Genomic DNA, 21,721 nt, shown 5'->3' with positions numbered 1-21,721 from the left:
AGTATCATAGAAATTTGGAATTTGTGGACAACTTGACGTTGAGAGCAAAACCCTGACTAGTTCTTCTTTGATGAAACAGAGCCAGCAGTAAAAGTAGCCGAGGAAGCATCCATTGAATGTTCTTTCTTCCCTACAAATGACACAAATGTCGACATTATTGAAAGACTCAAATGTGCTACTGAAGGATGTGCTTGACCCACGGCTTCCTCCTCCGACCGGCCAACTAGCCGAGGAAGTGGATGTGCATGGGGACGAGTCTCGATTCGCGACCTACCATGCATTTCGTCAAGCAAGAATTATCCACATGCACTCAAGCTTGCTTGTCTAAGCCATTGGGTTCTATTAGAATATTTCAATAATAATTTAGTGACTCCTCAAGGTTGTCTACATTCAAAGATCTCTCGCATGCTAACAAGTATCATTTGGACTTGAGATTCATTCTCGTGTCTCTTTCAAGAAAAATAACAATCGAGACTGAACCGTAACTATGTTTTGAAGCGGTAGATATGCTGTGCATGCTGTCATCAAAGACGCTTGTCAAACATCTTGTAAAGATCTCGGCATTCTTTTAACAGAGTTGAAACTGCCGCGAGATTATAGATATGAATGCGCCGCTTTGCCCATCTGTCTTTGAGGCCAGATCAGAAAAGCATATCGAGGAAGAGAACAGTTGACTCAAGAAGGACGGTCAACTTTTTCACATCTGAATTTTCTGCATTTGACACGCAATTGTTACTTCACATTCGTATTTTTAAGTCTTGAGATTTAACAAAGACTTTGGCGTGGAAATCATTCGCGATTCACATGTGACGGAATGGCATGCGATCGGAAGCTTCAAAGAGATGAGAAAAAGGCGCCTGATGGAGACTTAGAAATGAGTTAAAGTAGTATATACGTTTAATCGATTTTGGACATTTTATTTTAGTGAGGTTCTTATGGGTTCCACATGAACCTATCAAATATAGCGATTTAGATTAACTTAGTACATATAGCACAATTTTGATGAAGAAACAGAAATAAGCTAGCGTCATATTTATATTAAGTGGAATTTGGACTTTTAATTCTAGTGAATTCAATATGGATCCATGCGAACTCATCAGATTTGGCAATTTAGATCAATTTAGGACATACAACACACTTTTGACAAAGACTCGGAAATGAGTTAGGGCCTCATTTTATTTAGTAGAATCTAGACTTTTAATTCCAGCGAGTTTTATATAGGTCCCACATGAACCCATCAGATTTAGCGATTTGGGCTAATTTAGTACATACGACGTAATTTTGATGAAAGAGCACTATATTTATATTAAGCTGATTTGAACTTTTAATTTTAGTAAGTTTCCTATGGATCCCACACGATCCATCAAATTTAGCGATTTAGATTAACTTAGTATATACAACACAATCTTGACGAAAACTTAGAAATGACATAGCATCGTATTTATATCAAGGAGAATCTAGACTTTTAATTCAAGTGAGTTCCACATGGATCCCATGTGAACCTGTTAGATTTAGCGATTTAGATCAATTTAGGACATACAACACACGTTTGATAAAGACTCGGAGATGAGCTAGGGTCATATTTATATACAACACAATTTTGACGAAAACTTAGAAATGACATAGCATCGTATTTATATCAAGGAGAATCTAGACCTTTAATTTGAGTGAGTTCCACATGGATCCCACGTGAACTTATTAAATTTAGCGATTTAGACCAATTTAGGACATACAACACACGTTTCATAAAGACTTGGAAATGAGCTTGGGTCATATTTATATACCACACAATTTTGACGAAAACTTAGAAATGACATAGCATCATATTTATATCAAGGAGAATCTTGACTTTTAATTCGAGTGAGTTTTATATAGGTCCCACATGAACCCATCAGATTTAGCAATTCGGGTTAATTTAGTACATACGGCATAATTTTGATGAAAGAAAACTGTATTTATATTAAGTTGACCTGAACTTTTAATTTAGTGAGTTTCCTATGGATCCCACATGAACCCATCAAATTTAGCGATTTAGATTAACTTAGTCTATACAACACAATTTTGACGAAAACTTCGAAATGACATAGCATCATACTTATATCAAGGAGAATCTAGACTTTTAATTCGAGTGAGTTCCACATGGATCCCATGTGAACCTATTAGATTTAGCGATTTAGATCAATTTAGGACATACAACACACGTTTGATAAAGACTCGGAGATGAGCTAGGGTCATATTTATATACAACACAATTTTGACGAAGACTTGAAAATGAGGTAGTGTAGTATTTATATTAAGGGGAATCTACACTTTTAATTCTAGCGAGCCCATTAAATTTAGCAATTTAGATCAATTTAGAACATGCAGCACACTCACCAAATAACTTATGCTCGGAACACTATCTAAATTTAGTGATTATTTTTAGGAAAATATTTTCTAAATTATTTATTTTCCGCAAAATATAATGCATCTTAGTAAGAAGAAAATATGCAGTGATCAGAACCCTTCACACTCAAGTCTCCCTCTCTCTATCTATGTCAACTTCAATTCAGCCTCTTCTCTTCACTCCCAAGTCCCAGAGACCAACTTCATCACTACTACTCAAGTCTTTCCAGATCATCACCCCTTCTCAGTTTCAGCAACTCTGTTAGGATCCAGTCATGGGTGTCATCACTTTTCACTTCGATATCCTGTCCCCCATTCCCCCGGCCAGCATGTTCAAGGCCGCTATCCTCGATGCTGATAACCTCCTCCCCATGGTCCTCCCACGAGCCGTCAAGAGCGTTGAAGTCCTCGAGGGCGATGGAGGTCCCGGGACCATCAAGTTGATGGCTTTTGGCGAAGGTTAGTCCATCCGTTTTAGGAACTTAGGATCACTCTGAATCAAGGGGTTCAACCTTATGGAACACTATAATGAATATGGAAAAGGATAGAAATATGACTCGGTTACTTAAGATGTTTCTAACCGTTTAACTTTACACGAGTGATTATGTGACTTGATTTTGATCGGGCAAAGTCAGGCTATGTCTAAGTCAATTGTATTGGATTGCGGTCGGAACAATTGGGTTAATTCCTAAGCGGCCTGATGGACACCATGAAGATTGGTGCTCGTGATATTGAAACCTGTGAGTTCTAAATGTGAATGTGACTTTTTGTTACATTGATAGGCAGCCAGAACAAGACAGCGAAGCACAAGGTCGAGGTCCTAGACAAGGAGAACTTCACCTACTGCTACTCAATCACCAGGGCGAAGTGCTGGGCACCACCTTTGAGAAAATCAGCTATGAGGTGAAGATCACCGCGTTGCCTTTGGGAGGCTCGGTGTTGAAGTGCTCGAACAGTTACTTCACCAATGGCGACGTGGACGTCCCTGAGAACGAGATCAAAGCCGGGAAACAGAAGGTGACTGCGATGGTCGGGGCCATCCAGGCTTATCTCGTGGCAAACCCTGATGCCTACTGAGCCGATCTCTTCGCTATCTTGTATTGTTTACGTAATGTGTTAAATATGTCTGGTTGTGCTAAACTGAAAAGGAGACAAGAAGAGTTTGAGTCACTCTGTTTGGAGCTAAGCATGTTGGGCTGGTGAGTGTTGTTCTTCTTGTCTTTGCTGAGAATAAGAGAATAAAAGGTGTGACAGGAATCTGGTGCAGTGGTTTTGTGGAATTTGATAAAGTATGCTACATGTTTATACGAGGCTTGTAGAATTCTCTAATTTATTAATTTTTTTATGAGCAGGGAATTCATGAGTTACAAATGAAATGCCAAATGGCCAATAAAATGCCAAACTTTGACCCGATATTTCGAATTTGGACTAACATCTAAAGCTATCAACGTGGCACAATCTTTCATAAACCACAATACGACAAGTACATCCCTTCTCTATGGATTGTACCAAAAGAGTTAGCAAATTGCGAGAATTTACTGAGCCTGAACTTGAGCAACAACAATCTGTTGGGTGTCATGTCGCCAGAGTTGGGAAACTCGTTCACGCTACAAAACCACTAGACCTAAGCCACAATTCACTAGTAGGATCAATTCCTTCCAATTTAGCAAAGCTCACTAAATTGAAAAATCTCAATAATTCTTATAACGATTTGTCGGGTATGATCCCAGCTACTCTCACCCGCATGAGCAGTTTAAGCTTCATGGGCTTCTTGTACAACAAGCTGACAGGCGCAGTTCCTGGTGGTTGCCTCTTCCAACAATAACTAGGAAGTGCTTTTATTGCAAATTCGGGCTTGTGAGGAAACGCGATGGAAAGTCTCCATGTGGGTCGAGCAGTAAATCGACTGACCATCGGAGAAAGGATCTGATTGATGTGATTGTTGCGTTTGCTGCTTAGTACTTCTCGTGATTCTTATTGCTTTGATTTTGGTGCTTTGGCGGTGAAACAAGCATCTCGATGAAGAGATAAGAAATCTTATGAAGTACGTGAAATCATATGGGAAAGGGGAACGAAGTTTGCATTCAATGATATTGCCAAGGCCACCAACGGCTTCAGTGAAGAGTACTGCATCGGAAAACGCGGATTCAAAAGCGTTTACAAGGCCGAATAGGCCAGCGGCCACATCGTCACGGTAAAAAAAAGTGGTGGCTAACCGCAGGGACATCATGTGACACCCCGAACCCTTCGCAGGTCGTCACCAGCGCCGGTGTTACATCTTTTATCATCTCTATCTCTTGGCTAAATTAAGCCTTGTCAGATTACAGGCATTTTTTTTTTTAAAGCGGTCCCATGCGCGACTCATAGCGGAAGCAAAATTCACATCGTCATCTATCTCCCTTCTAACCCATGATACAAATACACACCAGCTAAACATCATGATTTTTATAAACAGCTTCGACGCTTGGCTTACATACATATATAAAGCATGATGGGGTTTCCTTCGGGTCGATACAAAAACAAGAAGGGTTAGGACTCTGCCATGTCCTACCTAAACTCTCAAAAAGAAACCTCGACCCCTAACATCATGTGAACAAGGAAGCCTCCCATCGAAAGCGTCGGTTTTCTACATCAAAAAGTGATCTAGCTCCTACTCCTCGCGTACGGGTCTCACACCCAACCCGGTGTCGTGGTGGCGGCGGCAGCATCCTCGCATCGCTCCATCCCGCCGAACGTGCACAGACAGGAACTCTTGTATGACAGGGCCCTCAGCTAGGCCAATATCATACATAACTAAGCATCGCACTCGGATAAACGTCGATCCGGGCACAGAGGGACAATCTATCTCCGTACACTCCACCTCAACATCAGACGGTAGACCGTAAAATACCCCACGCGAAACAGCAGGTAGCGGCATAGTGCTAATTTGAAATGTTATCCCCAAAAGGGGTGAGTACAACCACTCAGCAGATAGGGAAATCCAATAACAACTCAGTGCACCATGCATACCATCATAGAATGCAGGCATTGCTTACCTTTTTGATGTCAAGTGTATTCATGCATCATTATAGCATATATATCATCATCATGGCCATGTATCATCATGCATATCACATCATCATTAACCATGCATCACCATGCATATCACATCATCATTAGCCATGCATCACTGTGCATATCATATCATCATTAGCCATGCATCACCATGCATATCACATCATATCATCATTAGCCATGCATCACCATGCATATCATATCATCATTAGCCATGCATCACCATGCATATCACATCATATCATCATTAGCCATGCATCACCATGCATATCATATCATCATTAGCCATGCATCACCATGCATATCACATCATAGATCAATTTCCACTTTTACTTATCAATTGATCCCCACATTATCTTTTCTCAAATCATCAAATTCACCATCATCACCATCCCTTCGGGCGAAACCTTCGACGTGGATCCCAAAGCATTCCAGCCATCTCATGGCCACCGGGCTTCCGGCCCCCCAACATTCCGGGCATCTCGCATCTCAACTAGCATCACGAGGCATTCCCTTCGGGCGAAACCTCCAACAGGGCTTCCGGCCTTTACCCTTCTAGCCGGGATCTCGCACCCCAATCCCGGCATCGCGAGTCACTCCCTTCGGGCGAAACCTCCGACAGGGGCTTCGGCCCCCACATTCCGGGCATCTTGAAACTCCCAGGAATCTCGGAATTACGCCACCAGGCCACCGGACAACATCCTCCACCACAACCTCATTCTCATCCACATTTATCTTTTATCTCAATTTAACATGGAAATTTGGCATGGCATCAAACATATCACACTTGCATTTCAATTCACATGTCATGCACATGTCATAGCTTAATCACATAAGTATTTCAACTTAATGCATGTACAAAGACCTCATCACACAAGTGCCACACAAATGGAATTGAATCCATGGCCAAATAAAAATCTATTTTATTTTATTATTTCATTATTTTATTATTTTATTATTATTTTATTATATTTATTTATTTTCATAAATAAATATTTAATATTTATGATTTTCCCAAAATCATAATATTCAATAATCATTTATAGGATTACAATTTTATATAAAATTCGTGGCCAAGTCGTAATTTTCACAATTTCACAATTTCCTCCAAAAACATCCTAAAATTCTCGGATTTAAACCCACTGCACAGTTTCCGAATAAATTAAATTAAAATACCCATTCGGTCTTCAAAAATTACGAAACTTTACAGGGTGATAGCCAACACATTTTCGTACCTTTTTCATTAAGAACTTTAAGCCAAATTATTTTTAGATTAATTTCTATAGCCCTACGAAGCTTCTGGAATCTCTACCGCGACGTCCAGAACACACTCCTCCGTATTTCTTAGATTTCACCCATCAAATCTCTTTCGTTCCTTCTGAAATTTAAGTATGTTATGTAAAAATATGTCCTTTACAATTTTAATGAAGGGATCTAGGTCAAATAACCAGATTATGGTCACCATTTTAACCCATGAAGTCTCGGGTGTCTCGGTACACCTCACCAGAATCAACCATCTCCAAGATCTAACAGATTCACCAAGTTATACTTGTTATTTTTGCTTCAAATTTGATTATGTTGTAGCTTAAGGTGTTTCCTACAACTTTCAAGAAGACAACAAGGTGAGATCTCCAACAGAAATCAACATGCAACCAAGAAATCAACAAAAGGTCAGTGAAGATTTCGCAGATCTGAGGTCTCCGTATAACAAAGCTTTTGACCCCACATATCACCATCGTTTTCCATGAAATTCGAGTATGTCATACTAAAAGATGTTAGCTTCAACTTTAATGAAGACACCGAAGCCAAAATCGCACTCCAAGTACACATGCAAGCTCGACTAAGATACTGACTACCACAAACCAAACGAAAACAGTCACATAGCTTGAACACATCCAACCCTTACCTCGGTTTTTCGCCCAAATCACACCTAAAACCGAACATGCAACCAAAAAACAGACATGCAAGAGAAGTTAAGGACTCCACTTGCCTCCAAGATGAACACACAGCAACACACGGCGGCGTACAGTGGTCGGACGGCGGGCGAACGGCGGACACACCTCCTCCTCTCTCTCTCTCGGCCGCTCCTCCTTTCCCTCTCGGTCTCTCCCTTTCTCGAACACTCTCTCTCTCTCTCACCTTTCTCGGCCAAAATGAAGCAAAGGAGCCGGCCACTTCTCTCTCCTAACCCCTTTTTATTTCCCCAAAAGCTCATGATTACCTTGCCTCTCCAATTAACCAATGCATGCCCATCATCTTTGCCACTTGTCATTTGGGCTTTTAAATTTTGAATTTCAATTGGGCTTGGGCTTTGGCCAAACCGGCCACTCTTCCTTGGGCTGGTCGACAGCCACCTCTTGGGCCCAATGGGCCGACTAGCTTGGCCCACCAAGCTTTAGGCTAATGGGTCCAAGGCCCATTTCGAAAATTAATCCCCTTTTCCTTTTTTTTTTTTTGAATTCCTTTCTATAATATTTCTAAATTCAAATTTCATCTTGGCCAAAGTCTTGGGATATTTTAATTATTGAAATTTAAATCATATGGCCAAGCATTTAAATTTAAATTTCCACAATACAAGCAAAATTCATCAAATTAAAGGACAAATTGGCTAAAGCATAAGCCATAAAATTCTATCATCTAATTAAAGACATTTAACACACCTTAAGGCTTGGCTTTGAATTTCTGGGATGCCACACATCATCCAATGTTTTCTGAACTTCGGCAAAGGTTTTGCATGGAGGAAGAGGAGCAGTTGAATTGGACTCGTGTCAAGAGAGTGAAGACTGTTCAATGCGTGGCTCCTGCGATCGCCTACTTGCATCATGATTGCTCACTGCCTATTGTCCATCGGGACATGATGTTGAACAACATCTTGCTCGAGTCGGACTTTGAGCCTCAACTTTTGGTTTTTGGGACGGTGAGGCTCTTGAATTCGGATTCGTCTAATTGGATCCCAGTGGCTGTATGTTATGGCTACATGGTTCCTGGTAAGCCACGTGATCAAATCTAATCAATATATTCCCCTTGTACCTATGGTCTCGGGTTGATCAAATAGCTTTAATTGACATATTGAATTTGGATTCATCCAATACTTCTAATAAGACTTTTTAGGAAGAGCAAGTACAGATTTTGAAAAGTGGTTTGTATTAACAGTATCTAAAAAATTTGGAATTTGTAGGCAACTTGAGGTTGTGATCAAAACATAGATTCATTCTTCTTTCATGAAACAGTCAACAGTAAAAGTACTGATGCTAGAGAATGATGGGGAAGCATCCAGGAATCTTCTCTCTTCCCTACAAATGACACAAATGTCGACATTATTCAAAGACTCAAATGTGCCACTATAGGTTATGCTCGACCCACGTCTTCCTCCTCCGACTAGCCAACTAGTCAAGGAAGTGGTCTTCATGGTCATGGCCGCAATAGTGTGTACGTGGACGAGTCTCGATTCGCGACTTACCATGCATTTCATTGCGCAACAATTATACGCATGCACTCAAGCTTGTTTGTCTGAGCCGTTGGAGCCGTTAGAATATTTAAGTTATAATTTAGTGAATTCCCACCCTCAAGGGTGTTTGCATTCAAAGATCTCTCGCGTGCTGATAAGTATAATTTGGGCTTGAAATCCATGCCTTTTGTCCTCTTTTTTTATTATTATATTATTTAAGAACATTGTGATGCTGATTTAGATTACTAAACGAGGAGATTGAGAATCATTTAAAGGGCATTTCAACATAATCTCATTTGAGAATTATTTTCTTTGCACACCAGACAGGTAAGTGAGCGCTTAGGATTTCGTGACTCGAGAGTGCCGCAAATTGGACTGGTTCAAAGTAAATTGGACATGACGACTCCAGACAAGTGATTTCATAAACCCACGAGCTTCCACATGTTCAAAGTTAACAATTTGATTCCAGGGCGATGAAACGGATGAAATGAGCCATTCATCCATTTAATTTACATGAAGTGTGTATCATTTTGAAATTTTGGGGAACTACAATTAATTGTTCTAAAAATTTAAATTATTAGACGAATGCGATGTTTAATTCAAATACTTTAATACAAATACTTTTATACTCATCTTCACTCGTAAACTTGACTTGATTTAAGATTGAAACATGAGAACATATAATAGATGAAGCAAATAGAACCTGAAAATGTTTGAACTTAGAACCTCTGCTTTAATTACATATAAAATTTGATGGAATTATATCCAACAATTCTAATAAGTTAAGTTATTAGAGAAACACATGGTTTAGCTTACACACATTAACAATCACCTTTGATCTGACATAAAGGAAAGCAACCGTAGAGTGAGTCACACTCACCAAGGAAAACATATATTATTACTACGTATTACAGATAATATGGAATGATCAATTCAAATCAGTGACTTGAAGGATGTAACGCATCCTCACATTTTGCTTTCGCCGAGTCATCGGTCCTCGATTCACCAGCACCATTCACAGGCGGACTAGCGACGGTCTTGTTGTTCCTTGTTATCTTTCCCGTCATTGTCATCATAAATGTACGTCTCAACTCTCCACAAATAAATGTAGGCGAGAATAAGCCAGAATGTTAGTTGACGGAAAGGATGACCGAGGATTTTAAAGATGAGAGGCTTCTCTAACAATTTAGCAAATGTGATAATGAGGAAAACGAGTCCCAAATAAAAAATGGTGTTACCAAGCCACGGGAGTTTGCCAAGGGTCAAGGTGACACCAGTTAAGAAAGCGGTGACCATCTCCGGGAGTGCAATTTGTAGTGGTAGTGTTGTGCGCTCAAATGCAGTGACCGCGACGTCGACTTTAAGTTCCTGCGCCCAGATGAGGCTGACGACCACAGTCGTTGAGCAGAGCATGGCAATGGTGTTGCAAATCGCGAAAGACTGGAACATTCTGTTGTCCAGCATCGTAGCCATGCCCCGGTCATCTTTGGAGGCTGTGTCCGAGCTGTTAAATCCTCCAGGAACTGCAAAACCAGCTGCGAAACTCACTGTGGCCACAAGCGTTGCCACCACCATACGGGAATTGATGTAATCCTTGACGATGTCCCTGCTCGGCATGCTTTTGCGCGAGCGGACTACTGATAACTCTTCATCTCGAGCTTTCGCTCTAAGTAGGAGTAACTCTTGGTTTCCAAGTGGACCTTTTCCCGCGAGCGAGCAAGCCAACGCCAGGCATGCCAATTGCTGAGATCGGAAGCATGTAAAAAGGAAAATAAGAACAAGCTTATTCCATATTGATAACGGGAATGAACTCTGGAAACGTTTGCTTCTAAAGATGCAGTTTCTGCTCTTTTTGAAGAATTAGCACAAAACTACCAAGTTCATTTTAGACGAAAAAAGAGGCGTGAATGGAATTTATGTGGGCAATCATTTCATAGGTCGACAAAATGATAATGTTACCAGATTGTGCTACATATGGAGCGGTCAAATTTGTCACATTGACCCCTGGCCTTTTATGAAAAACAGAATGCAACCTTGACAAACCCTGCCTTTTTATTCATGACCGTATTCAGAGGCTCAATTAAACGAAATATATAAATTGTTATCTCCGTGTTATGAAAGACACGTTACTTGTTTCTAACTGCAGAGAAATTCATGATCACAAATTTCAATTACCTCCTGTCAAGACTAAATTAGGGACTTGCAGAACATTTATCCGAGAGGAGTCTGGGCTATTCTAGAAATTTGATCAATACTTCTACTATCTAGTTGGCTGGGAGACATAATGATTTGAATACATGATCTGCCTTAACTAATGCATTAGTCTACGTAATCTCCAGTCAGTTAATAAATAAAATAGTGACTCTTCATGCTACCTACAAGCCGAATGTTATACCCCTCTGCCTGGTGTCGTCGTCGAGCAATGTCAACAGCGAGCAAGCATTCGTTGTTGAAAACACTTGGTAGAATTCCGTCAGTCTGCAAATGAACAATCAAAGCAACGGGCTGTGAATGCATCGCAGCCAAGTGCAAAGCTGTATTTCCATCATCATCTATTGCATTTAACAGCATCCCTAGAATTGGATCGCTGAGTATATATCTCACTACGGAGACTCTACCATATTTTGCGGCGATATGAAGAATGTTTTGCCCTTGCCTATTTGGCAAAAGTGATACTTTCCTTAGCTTCTCGATATGTTCAACATAACCCATCTTGCTTGCAATATGAATGGGGAGATCTCCATTCATGTCCGGTTCTCGGGTCAAATATTCAGTTTCTGGTCGTAAGAATTCGAATACCCAGGCGTGATTCAGGTGAGCTGCTAAGTGGAATATGTAGGCCGTCTAAACGGCTTCCCAAGATCAACATAACTAGAATATCGAACATCCTAAAGTTGAAGAGGAAGATTTGTGTACCTGATTTGTTATTCATCGTTCTTGGAGCAAAATGACAACAATCCGGGCCTTCAATGCTGAAGATCTTCTCCTCTATAACCCTCGGATCCTAGCTCGATGAGACCGCCACTCACAGATTACCTTATGTGAGTTGAGAGAGAATTTTGGAACAGTGAGGGCTAGAGGAGGGACCTTAGCGCTATTTATAGAGTTTTGGACGGGCCCTCTCATCACGGGCTAGGCCCAACTCGGCCCACACAAGCCAAGCCCATATTCGACTGTTAAGAAGCTTTATGCCTTACCTTATTAGACCAACACCGTAAAACGGTAATTACAATCTCAATTAATGTAGCCCACATAAAGAAAACTCTTACATTCTCCCACTTGGGCTATATTAATTGAAACTGTACTGTATGTGCGCACCTTTATGTTGGTCTAGTGGCAATTCTTAATAGTCAATCCTATCCCATAAGGTCTCCAACACCGAATCATGGTGGTAACTGCATGTATTCATACAAAGCCTTCCATGATCACGAATGCTTTCAACTTTATTGATATGGATTCAATATGGTTGTGTGGCAAACGGATAACACCTCATAAAGAGTAATACTTTATGTGTTATCACCATTGTTGGTCACCATTCTCTTTCCTTTAAGTGTCACAGAAAACCGGATGTGGCACTAGAGAATATCTTTATGGTTCTAATGAACCCACATATGTCTCATATTTATGGTTAACCTTTCTTTATGTGTAACTGAGACATATGTATAAGGCTAATAACTGGATACCCCTAGCCTTTACTCAAGATTTACATAGTACCTTGAGATTTTCCTTAGATATATATACACGACTCAATAACAACTTATACATAAGGAGTTGACATATATCGAAACGTTACAAAAAGTAACAAAATACAGAAGTAAACTTCATTAGAGCAAACCTGAAATAGCTCCCACTAAACGACAGTATCCACCGATTCTCCTAAGCCCATGTTCATGATATGTCGCTCAAATACACAAGGGCGTAGGCCTTTAGTCAGTGGATCTGCCAACATATCATCCGTGGGAACATGCTCTACTATAATATCACCATTATGTACCATTTCCTTTATGGTAAAAAACTTGACCTCCATATGCTTAGACCTTTTGAGACTTCTGTTGTTATTGACAAACAACACAGCAAAATTGTTATCACAATATAACTGTATGGGTCTATCCACAAAATCAAATACGGTCAATTCCTTAATGAGGTTCCGAAGCCAAATTGCTTGAGTAGCTGCTGAAAAACATGCTATAAACTTCACTTGCATGGTAGAGGAAGATATAGATTTCTATTTCTCACTTTTCCATGATACTGCACCTCCTGCCGACATGAATATATATCCTGTTGTCGACTTCCTATCATCCTCACAACCAGCAAAATCTGCATCTGAATATGCCAATAATCGCAAATCATTGACATATCTATACATCAGCATATAATCTCTTGTTCTTTTCAAGTATCTCAAGACCTTTTTGGCAGCAACCCAACCTGATCGTGACTGGATTTGACCGATATCTGCCTAAAAGCCACTGTTACAAAAGCGATGTCTAGGTCTAATGCAAACTTAAGCATACATGATACTTTCAAGTGCACTAGAATAAGGTATATCCTTCATTTGGTTTTCCTCAAAGTCTAATTGAGGACGTTATGAGAGACTTAACTTGTCACCCTTAGCAACATGAATAGTTCCTGACTTGCAATGCTGCATGTTGAATCTTTCCAACATACGATCAATATATACCCTCTGAGATAAACCTAACATATGGCGGGAACGATCCCTATAGATTTCAATACCAAGAATGAAGGATGCCTCACCTAAGTCTTTCATGTCAAAATTCTTTGACAACATTTGTTTTGTTTCTCGTAGCAATCCAACATCGCTACTTGCAAGCAAAATATCATCCACATAAAGTATAAGAAAAATAAATTTCCTCCCACTGACCTTGCAGTATATGCATTGATCTACTTTGTTTTCAACAAAACCAAAAGAAGTAACAACATTGTGAAATTTCAAGTACCACCGTCTGGAAGCTTGTTTGAGACCATAAATAGCCTTATTCAATTTACACACAAACTTACTTGGATCATTTACTGTAAAACCTTCAGGTTGCACCATATAAACCTCTCCATCAAAGTCTCCATTTAGAAAAGCAGTTTTAACGTCCATCTGATGTAATTCCATGTCAAAATGAGCTACTAACGCCATGATCATTCTAAACGAGTCTTTAGAAGAAACTGGTGAAAAAGTTGCTTCATAGTCTATCCCTTCTCTTTGAGTGAAGCCCTTGGCCACAAGTCTGGCTTTAAATTTCTCAATCTTTCCTTTTGAATCTCTTTTAGTCTTATAAACCCACTTGCAACCTATGGGTTTACATCCTTCCGGTAATTCGACAAGCTCCCAAACGCTATTATATTTCATAGACTGCATCTCATCTCTCATTGCATCCAACCACAAACATGATTGAGGATAGGAAACGGCGTCTATATAAGTCACTGGATCTATAATGCAGCCTATATCGTAATCATGTTCTCCTAAATAGACTATATAGTCCGGTGGTATAGCTGAACGTCTTTCCCTAGTAGACCTTCTAAGTGGAGCCACTGTAACTTCATTTTGAGTCTGAGGAACTTGAACAACTTCATCTGTGGCCGTTTCATCAATGGGATTCTCAGTATTAACATGTTCAGTTTGTGGCACAGTAGGCTCCATAATTGTCTACACAGGTAAGGAGAAAGACATAACTGGTCTCATCATGTTGTCATGTTCACTAATTTGTGAGCAATCATGCTTTTCGGCTACATCAAATTCTAGAAACTTTGCCGTCTGTGATTCTACAATCCTTGTTCCTCCACTTGGATTATAAAACCGATATCCCTTTGAATATTCTGAGTAAGATACAAAGTAGCATCGAGTGGTTTTAGCCTCCAACTTACCTAATGTTGGATTATTCAATCTTACTTCTGCAGGACATCCCCAGACCTTGAAATGATTCAAACTTGGTTTGCGTCCAGTCCATAACTCAAAAGGAGACGATGTAACAGCTTTGGTAGGAACACGATTCAATATATAAAGGGCTGTTTTTAAAGCCTCACCCCATAAAAAATCAGGCAAATTAGTCCTACTCATCATACACCTTACCATATCCATGAGAGTACGATTACGCCTTTCAGCCACACCATTCTGTTCAGGACTTCCAGGCATAGTGAACTGAGCCACTATCCCAGAATCCTCTAAGTATTTAGCAAATGGTCCTTTAATTTGCCCAACATTACCATGTCTACCATAATATTCTCCACCTCGATCAGATCTAACCACTTTTATTACCTTTCCTAATTGTTTCTCAACTTCAGTTCGATAGATCTTAAATTTGTCAAGAGACTCAGACTTTTCCTTAATCAGGAATAAGTAACCATACCGAGAATAATCATCGATAAACGTGATGAAATAAAAATTTCTGCACAAAGTTGTAGTATAGGGTCCACTGATATCAGTGTGAATGATTTCCAGTAAATCAGAACTTCGAACTGCGGTTTTCTTCTTTATCTTAGTCATCTTTCCCCTACAACAGTCTATGCAAGTCTCTAAGTCACTTTTAAGAGTAGGCAGGATGTGAGACTTTATCAGCCTTTCTACTCTTTCTTTGGATATATGACCTAATCGTTTGTGCCATAACGCATAAGACTGTTCCTTAGGTAGAGGTCTTTTGGGAACAACATTTTCAACTGTATTAGCGACGTATATATCATTGGGAGATAAACACAATCCGTACAATCCATTAAACATGTTGCAACATCCAACCTTGTTTGAACTAAAGAACATAGATACTGTATTGTTCTTTATTTCAAAAGAGTAACCACACATGTCCAAACATGATACGGAAACTAAGTTCCGTCTAGAGGAAGGTACATAGAAAGTGTTTCTTAACATCATATTAAAACCAGTATCTAAAATCAAAATGACATCTCCCACGAACTCAACGTCGATCTTGTTGTTATTTCCCACAGTGAGCTTTGATTTATCCTGATTTGGCGTCCTTATGTTTGTGAATCCCTGTATGGTAAATGCAACATGATTAGTCGCACCACTATCTAGCCACCAAGAACTGATGAGGCTTCAGATAGGTTGGATTCATAGACAAATGCCAAAGAATCATTACCTTTATGCTCATTTTTAGACAACCAAGCTTTATAGCCATCACAATGTTTCTTTATGTGTCCCCTCTTCCTACAAAAGTAACAAAGGACACCCTCCCTCTTAAAAGGTGCCTTTCTAGGAGCCACAGTGGTGGAGGGGCCAGCAGCTTCAGGATTTCCCCTCTTAGGAGCTATATGGTTAGAAGTCCCTATGGCTTTAGGATTTCCTCTATGATGTGCAATCCATTTTCCCTTCCTAATGCGTAACTAGAGGCATACAAGGCAAGATGCCCTCTTTCTTTCTTCAGTTTCTCTTCCTCTGCTACTACTCTTACTATAAGGTCATTGATTGACCAAGTCTCATTTTGCGAACTATAGTTCGTCTTGATAATTCCAAAGTCAGGAGGAAGAGTATTTAATGCTTGGTGCACAATGCAAGCTTCAGGGATGTCAACCTGAAGAATTCGGAGTTTTGTCTGAAGATCTACCATCCTAAGCACATAATCTCTAACTCCAGTCGAACCATCATACTTCATATTAAAGAGTGATTGCATAAGAGTACCTATCTCAGCATTGGAAGAGACACGATACCTAGCCTCCAAAGCTTCCATCATTTCCTTAACAAGATGTGATCGGTTGGCAAGCCACTCATCAAATGTTCCTGAATTGACCGTTTCATAATGAGCAAGCAAATCCTATTACTCTTTTCCCATGCAGCAAAACGTACTTTCTGAACTTCGTCATGGCACATTAGGTCTGTCGGCCTATCCTCGCAAGAGCAATATGAACATCTGCCAACTCCATTCCAAATAGAAAATCCTCTTTCCACTTCTTGAAGTTTGATCCAAAGAAGAACCTCAATCGCAATGGAATTGCCATTTACAGAGAAGGTGACTGATTTTACAAGCAATACATATAATTAGCATCATGTGAGTGCAAAACACATATCTTAAGAGCTACATACATCATCATATAAGCACCTTTGGGTAGAATATATGACATGCAATTGTATACTCTTCACATGACAGCGGTCCATGAAAATATATTCTAACATTTCGCGAATTCACCACCTTTGGGTGTATGAACCACTAGGGCTAGTCACTTTTCAACCATATGTTGTACATGTATCCCTCCATAAACTAACACATAATTACCTCCTTTGGGAGTATAAACATGCATCAGAATAGGAGACATCCCTTTACAATATGCGAACGATATTTCTCAAAACCAATCAAGTGTGCCACTTTGGCGGTCACAACTCAACTGAATTATTGAAATTATCTCATATCAGGGATATAACTTTATAACTCACATTTACCTTTCACATGTGATTTTAGACTTTATGACAGGGGCTATTTGTCACTAAAAATCACAAGTCATGCTAATTGCATTGCTCCAGCCACTAATACATGCTTTTAATATCAACACTACACATATTCCTCAAGTGATGATATAATCATAGGCATGCATTTGTATTTCCAAAACCATAGAGAAATTCATGAAAATACACCAAAATTACCTCAAAATCACGTCCTTAGGGTTTCACATGCATTTTCATATCCATAAATGCATCAAAAAATACAAGTAAGCACACCACAAGATAGGAAATTCAAATACGAGGACGGCGACATCAACCACGCGCCCAACGGACGTCACACGCGCCCTCACGCGCCGCTAGAGTGTGCGGCGCGTGAGCTGCACGCGCTGGCGTACCGATCCGGTCCGACCGGTCAACGGGTTGGGTCAACCCGGTCAACGGGTCAGGTCAAACCGGTCAACGGTCAACGGGTCGAGTCAAACCAGTCAACGGGTCTGGTCAACCCGGTCAACGGTCAACGGGTCGGGTCAAACCGGTCAACGGTCAACGGGTCGAGTCAAACCGGTCAACGGGTCGGGTCAACCCGGTCAATGGTCAACGGGTCGGGTCAAACCGGTTGACCCGGGTCGGATCAAGGTGATGTCATCTCGTGACGTCACATGCCACGTGGCGGTCGCACGTAAGGCGGTGCATGTGACGTCACTATGACGTCATCTCCAACACGTGTTGGCGGAGGCGGAACCGCCGAGGCGGTCCGCGCGCGCGAAGCCGCGTGTCGGTCCACGCGTCGGCGCGCATGCGCGCGCGTGTGCCACGCGTCGTCGCGCGTGCGCGCGCGTGGGACGGCGCGGCGGCGCGTGTGGCCGACTCCGAGCTCCGTGGAGGCACGTGGAGGCGCATGCAGCCGCTTCCAGCATCGTCTTGAGGCGTTTTACATACCAAAATGCTCGTATCGACAAGGAGAAGCCATATATGCAACAAAATTTCACTTTTATCGGACCAAAAATCATGAAAAACGAGCAAAACGTTCCGAGTTTAAGTCAAGTCCGAAAATGGGTATTAACAGGAAATTCGGCCACCGCCGGGGACATGCTACCCACGAAAACTTTCAGCTCAACAAGATTAATCTGACTACATTGTCAAAATCAAGTTTCATTCGGATAAATTCTTCAAAGGCTCCTATGTTCGATTTCTAGTTTATGCAGGCTCTGATACCAAATGTAGGCCGTCTAAACGGCTTCCCAAGATCAACATAACTAGAATATCGAACATCCTAAAGTTGAAGAGGAAGATTTGTGTACCTGATTTGTTATTCATCGTTCTTGGAGCAAAATGACAACAATCCGGGCCTTCAATGCTGAAGATCTTCTCCTCTATAACCCTCGGATCCTAGCTCGATGAGACCGCCACTCACGATTACCTTATGTGAGTTGAGAGAGAATTTTGGAACAGTGAGGGCTAGAGGAGGGACCTTAGCGCTATTTATAGAGTTTTGGACAGGCCCTCTCATCACGGGCCAGGCCCAACTCGGCCCACACAAGCTAGGCCCATATCCGACTGTTAAGAAGCTTTATGCCTTACCTTATTAGACCAACACCGTAAAACGGTAATTACAATCTCAATTAATGTAGCCCACATAAAGAAAACTCCTACAGAATACATTGCCCCCGTTGGAGTCGGTCATTGCAAATAGCTCCATGTTTTTCTTGAATATCAGGTTGAATAAATCTGGGATCAGGAGCTCCAAATTAGGATGGTTGGAGCTTGGTTGGTCTCAATATATTTAAACCCATTTTGGAGTAAGGACATCTTTGACGTGCCTTAATCTACTAGTATTGATAGTCGACAATAACAGATTAGATTGCAATACCAAACCGAGTTAATGACATCAACAGGTGCTTAAGATTTCACTATAAAAATCTTACTAAATGACATGGCAATTTATACGACATTTCCACGACATGAAGTATCTATAGAGTCGGCAGACATAATGCAAGCTAGGGCAAGATCAAGGAAAGGAAAATGATCTTTTCATATTATGTCCGTCGAATTCTAGCAAGTATCAAGCAGACTTATTTAATCGTCGAGAACATTGCAATAGCCTCCACAGCGCCGTACCAAAATCCCCCTTAAAATTGTTCCACCCTCTCTAGATTGAATGTCATCTTCTTCGTAAAGGTATACGGCACTTATTCAGCTCAATTAAGAGATTATGTAGTTACCCAAACTTGTGAGTAAAATCTAAGTAAGATTTGTGATCACAATCTATTTCTAAGATAGCAAAGCTTATAAATCACAAATTACAGAAAGGAAAAGCTCCACCAAAACAAAAAAAATTTTGGCCCCAACTATGAAAATTTGGAGGTGCTAGTAAAGAGGTTCAATAATGTGAGAGAGGTGCTTCAATTGTTTGAGAATATTCCAACGGTGTTTGAGGATTGCGGGTGGCCATTGGACTTCAAAGACAGGCGAGAGTGATTTAGAGATAACCTCATCCTTGGGGAATGTGCTACTCAATCCCATTATATCTTGTGAATGGACCAAATATATTTTGTGAAATTTTAATGATTCTAGAAAGATATTTTTACTCAATAAATCACATTATATGTTCTATCTTGTATGTGCATTGCATGGAGTCATATGTATCTTAGCTATAACAACCACATATTTAAGCTGTGATGACACAACACAAAATAAAACGAGTCTCATTTCACCGCCAGAAAAATTACATCCATAATACTAAAAGTTCAGTGAACTTTGCAAATTAATCTAGACTGTTGTAACATCTACATAAATATATAATGATTTTTTCTTTAAGTATTGTCTCTAAAAGTGATTTATAGGGCTCTAATTTGTAAGGGATTAATTATTTTCCTCACAGAGTGTTTTTCTTCCACTTTCCATTTATTTTGCTTCAAATTAGGATCTATGTTTGCCTCTTATACCATGACTTTTGTTCAACAAAAGAGGCATTAGTTTTATTGAAATTAGTTCTAATGAGTTTCAAAAACTGCAAATGAGCAATTATTGAAAATTCTTACATTTCTATAATACTTCCTATAAAATATACTCTAATAATATTGTTACGTACATATACAAATTTCATCAGTCATATAACAACGATAATTAGGAATTTCCTAACTGTCGTTGACCCCTATATTTTACATTAATATATAACATGAATTAAGAATTTCGAATTTAGTCTATTCAAAAGAAGAATTTTTTTTATGAAATAGAATAATATTTCACCAATAATTTATAATAAAAAAAAACATACTTCAATTTTACACAAATACAAAAAAGGTGCTCGCATGACGGATGCCATCATTCTTGAAATTGACGGAGCAATTCAGGCCACAAATTTCAATATGGGTAACCGGTTACATTCTAGATACATTAGTGAAATAGTGAAAATTGTCCAAAAAGTTCTAAATCTATTGCACTTATACCAATTCTGTCATAAACTTTTTAATTTTGTTAATTCAGTTATAAACCTTTTTACTTCTTGCTAATTGAGTCTATCCGGCCAATTTTGATAGGAATTTGCTGATGTGAACATTAGCGGTGTCATGTAGGACAGTTGGCACTAATGTAAACAATTTTTAAAATTATTTTTTGATTTTTTTTCTAATTTTTTTTTCCTTTCTTCTTCCTTTTGTGCTAGCCACCGACTATGGCCAAGCTAGCTAGCCTCGCATGCCTTAGTAAGATGTGGCCGAACAAGGGGGCTCACCCTCGTCCAGGCGATCTCGCCTAGTTTGGGCGAGGGTTGGTCTTGCCTAACCTAGGTGAGGTCGACCCTTGCCGAGGCTTGGCCTTGCCTGGCTAGGCATCACTTACGGCAAGGTCAACTCACCCAGCCATGGCTAGTAGCTGGCCATCACTGGTGGTTGGTAGCCGGCCACTGATAAAAGGAAGAAGAATGGGGGAAGAAAGAAAGAAAATCGAAAAAGTATAATTTTTTAAAAAAGGATTAAAATATTAATAAAAATTATCAACGTCAATGAATTCTGATCAAATTAGTCGAATACACTCAATTGGTAAGAAGTGAAAAATGTTTAGCACTGAATTGACAAAATTGAATAATTTAAAATTGAATTGGCAAAAGTGCAATATGCTTAGGACTTTTTGATAATTTTCCCAAGTGAAAGAATATTACTAGATTTAAAGAAATAACCTTACCTTATTTAATTGATATGAACCTTAAAAAAGTGCCTATCATGATAACCTAATTAAAGTGCCTATCTACAAAAGCCCATGGCAACGCTCGATTCATTCCACAGTGTCATCTACTTTTGCATTCAATGAAGAATAAATTGAACTATTATTACGAGATTTCAATCAGTAGTACTTCATAAAAGGATTTTTATATATTGGACAGTAAGAATAAGAAATATATAGTAAATCCAATTTCAATGGGATCTTTTGTATAGTTTCTAAAGTGC

General features: G+C 39.9%; 3 protein-coding genes across 3 annotated transcripts in view; 1 reads left to right on the top strand and 2 right to left on the bottom strand.

The window, feature by feature from the left end:
- Positions 1–2,660: 2,660 nt before the first annotated feature.
- LOC120294975 (major allergen Pru ar 1-like) lies at positions 2,661–3,462 on the top strand. The gene is made up of 3 exons (XM_039316159.1): positions 2,661–2,844; positions 3,168–3,288; positions 3,342–3,462. The coding sequence occupies exons 1-3, from the start codon at positions 2,661–2,663 to the stop codon at positions 3,460–3,462; spliced, it is 426 nt and encodes a 141-aa protein (XP_039172093.1).
- Positions 3,463–9,913: 6,451 nt separating this feature from the next.
- Positions 9,914–11,715, bottom strand: LOC104451252 (protein ACCELERATED CELL DEATH 6-like). Its single transcript, XM_039316155.1, has 2 exons — positions 11,267–11,715; positions 9,914–10,630 (listed from the first exon to the last, which is right to left on the bottom strand). Exons 1-2 carry the CDS (start codon positions 11,633–11,635, stop codon positions 9,914–9,916), a joined length of 1,086 nt encoding a protein of 361 aa, XP_039172089.1. The 5' UTR covers positions 11,636–11,715.
- A 1,397-nt stretch (positions 11,716–13,112) lies between these two features.
- Positions 13,113–21,721, bottom strand: part of LOC104452640 (protein CUP-SHAPED COTYLEDON 2) — a 15,824-nt gene continuing 7,215 nt past the window's right edge. Inside the window, exons 2-5 of the mRNA XM_039316152.1 lie at positions 14,964–15,215; positions 14,319–14,540; positions 13,904–13,991; positions 13,113–13,210 (exon numbers count right to left, since the gene is read on the bottom strand). Of these exons, the coding sequence (XP_039172086.1) occupies positions 13,113–13,210; positions 13,904–13,991; positions 14,319–14,540; positions 14,964–15,215 (660 nt within the window). The remainder of the gene's footprint in view (positions 13,211–13,903; positions 13,992–14,318; positions 14,541–14,963; positions 15,216–21,721) is intronic.

The sequence above is a fragment of the Eucalyptus grandis genome, chromosome 1 (genome assembly GCF_016545825.1).
Source record: "Eucalyptus grandis isolate ANBG69807.140 chromosome 1, ASM1654582v1, whole genome shotgun sequence".
Taxonomy (NCBI): domain Eukaryota; kingdom Viridiplantae; phylum Streptophyta; class Magnoliopsida; order Myrtales; family Myrtaceae; genus Eucalyptus; species Eucalyptus grandis.
This window is presented reverse-complemented; position numbering and strand designations above follow the sequence as displayed.

Excerpts from the sequence above, each read along its gene's own strand:
- LOC120294975 (XM_039316159.1), top strand. The coding sequence starts at position 2,661 with ATGGGTGTCATCACTTTTCACTTCGATATCCTGTCCCCCATTCCCCCG. Across the intron at positions 2,845-3,167 it reads GTTGATGGCTTTTGGCGAAG|GCAGCCAGAACAAGACAGCG; the intron begins GTTAGTCCATCC and ends TTACATTGATAG. Across the intron at positions 3,289-3,341 it reads TTGAGAAAATCAGCTATGAG|TTACTTCACCAATGGCGACG; the intron begins GTGAAGATCACC and ends GTGCTCGAACAG.
- LOC104451252 (XM_039316155.1), bottom strand. The coding sequence starts at position 11,635 with ATGAATGGAGATCTCCCCATTCATATTGCAAGCAAGATGGGTTATGTT. Across the intron at positions 10,631-11,266 it reads AGGGGTATAACATTCGGCTT|CAATTGGCATGCCTGGCGTT; the intron begins GTAGGTAGCATG and ends TTCCGATCTCAG.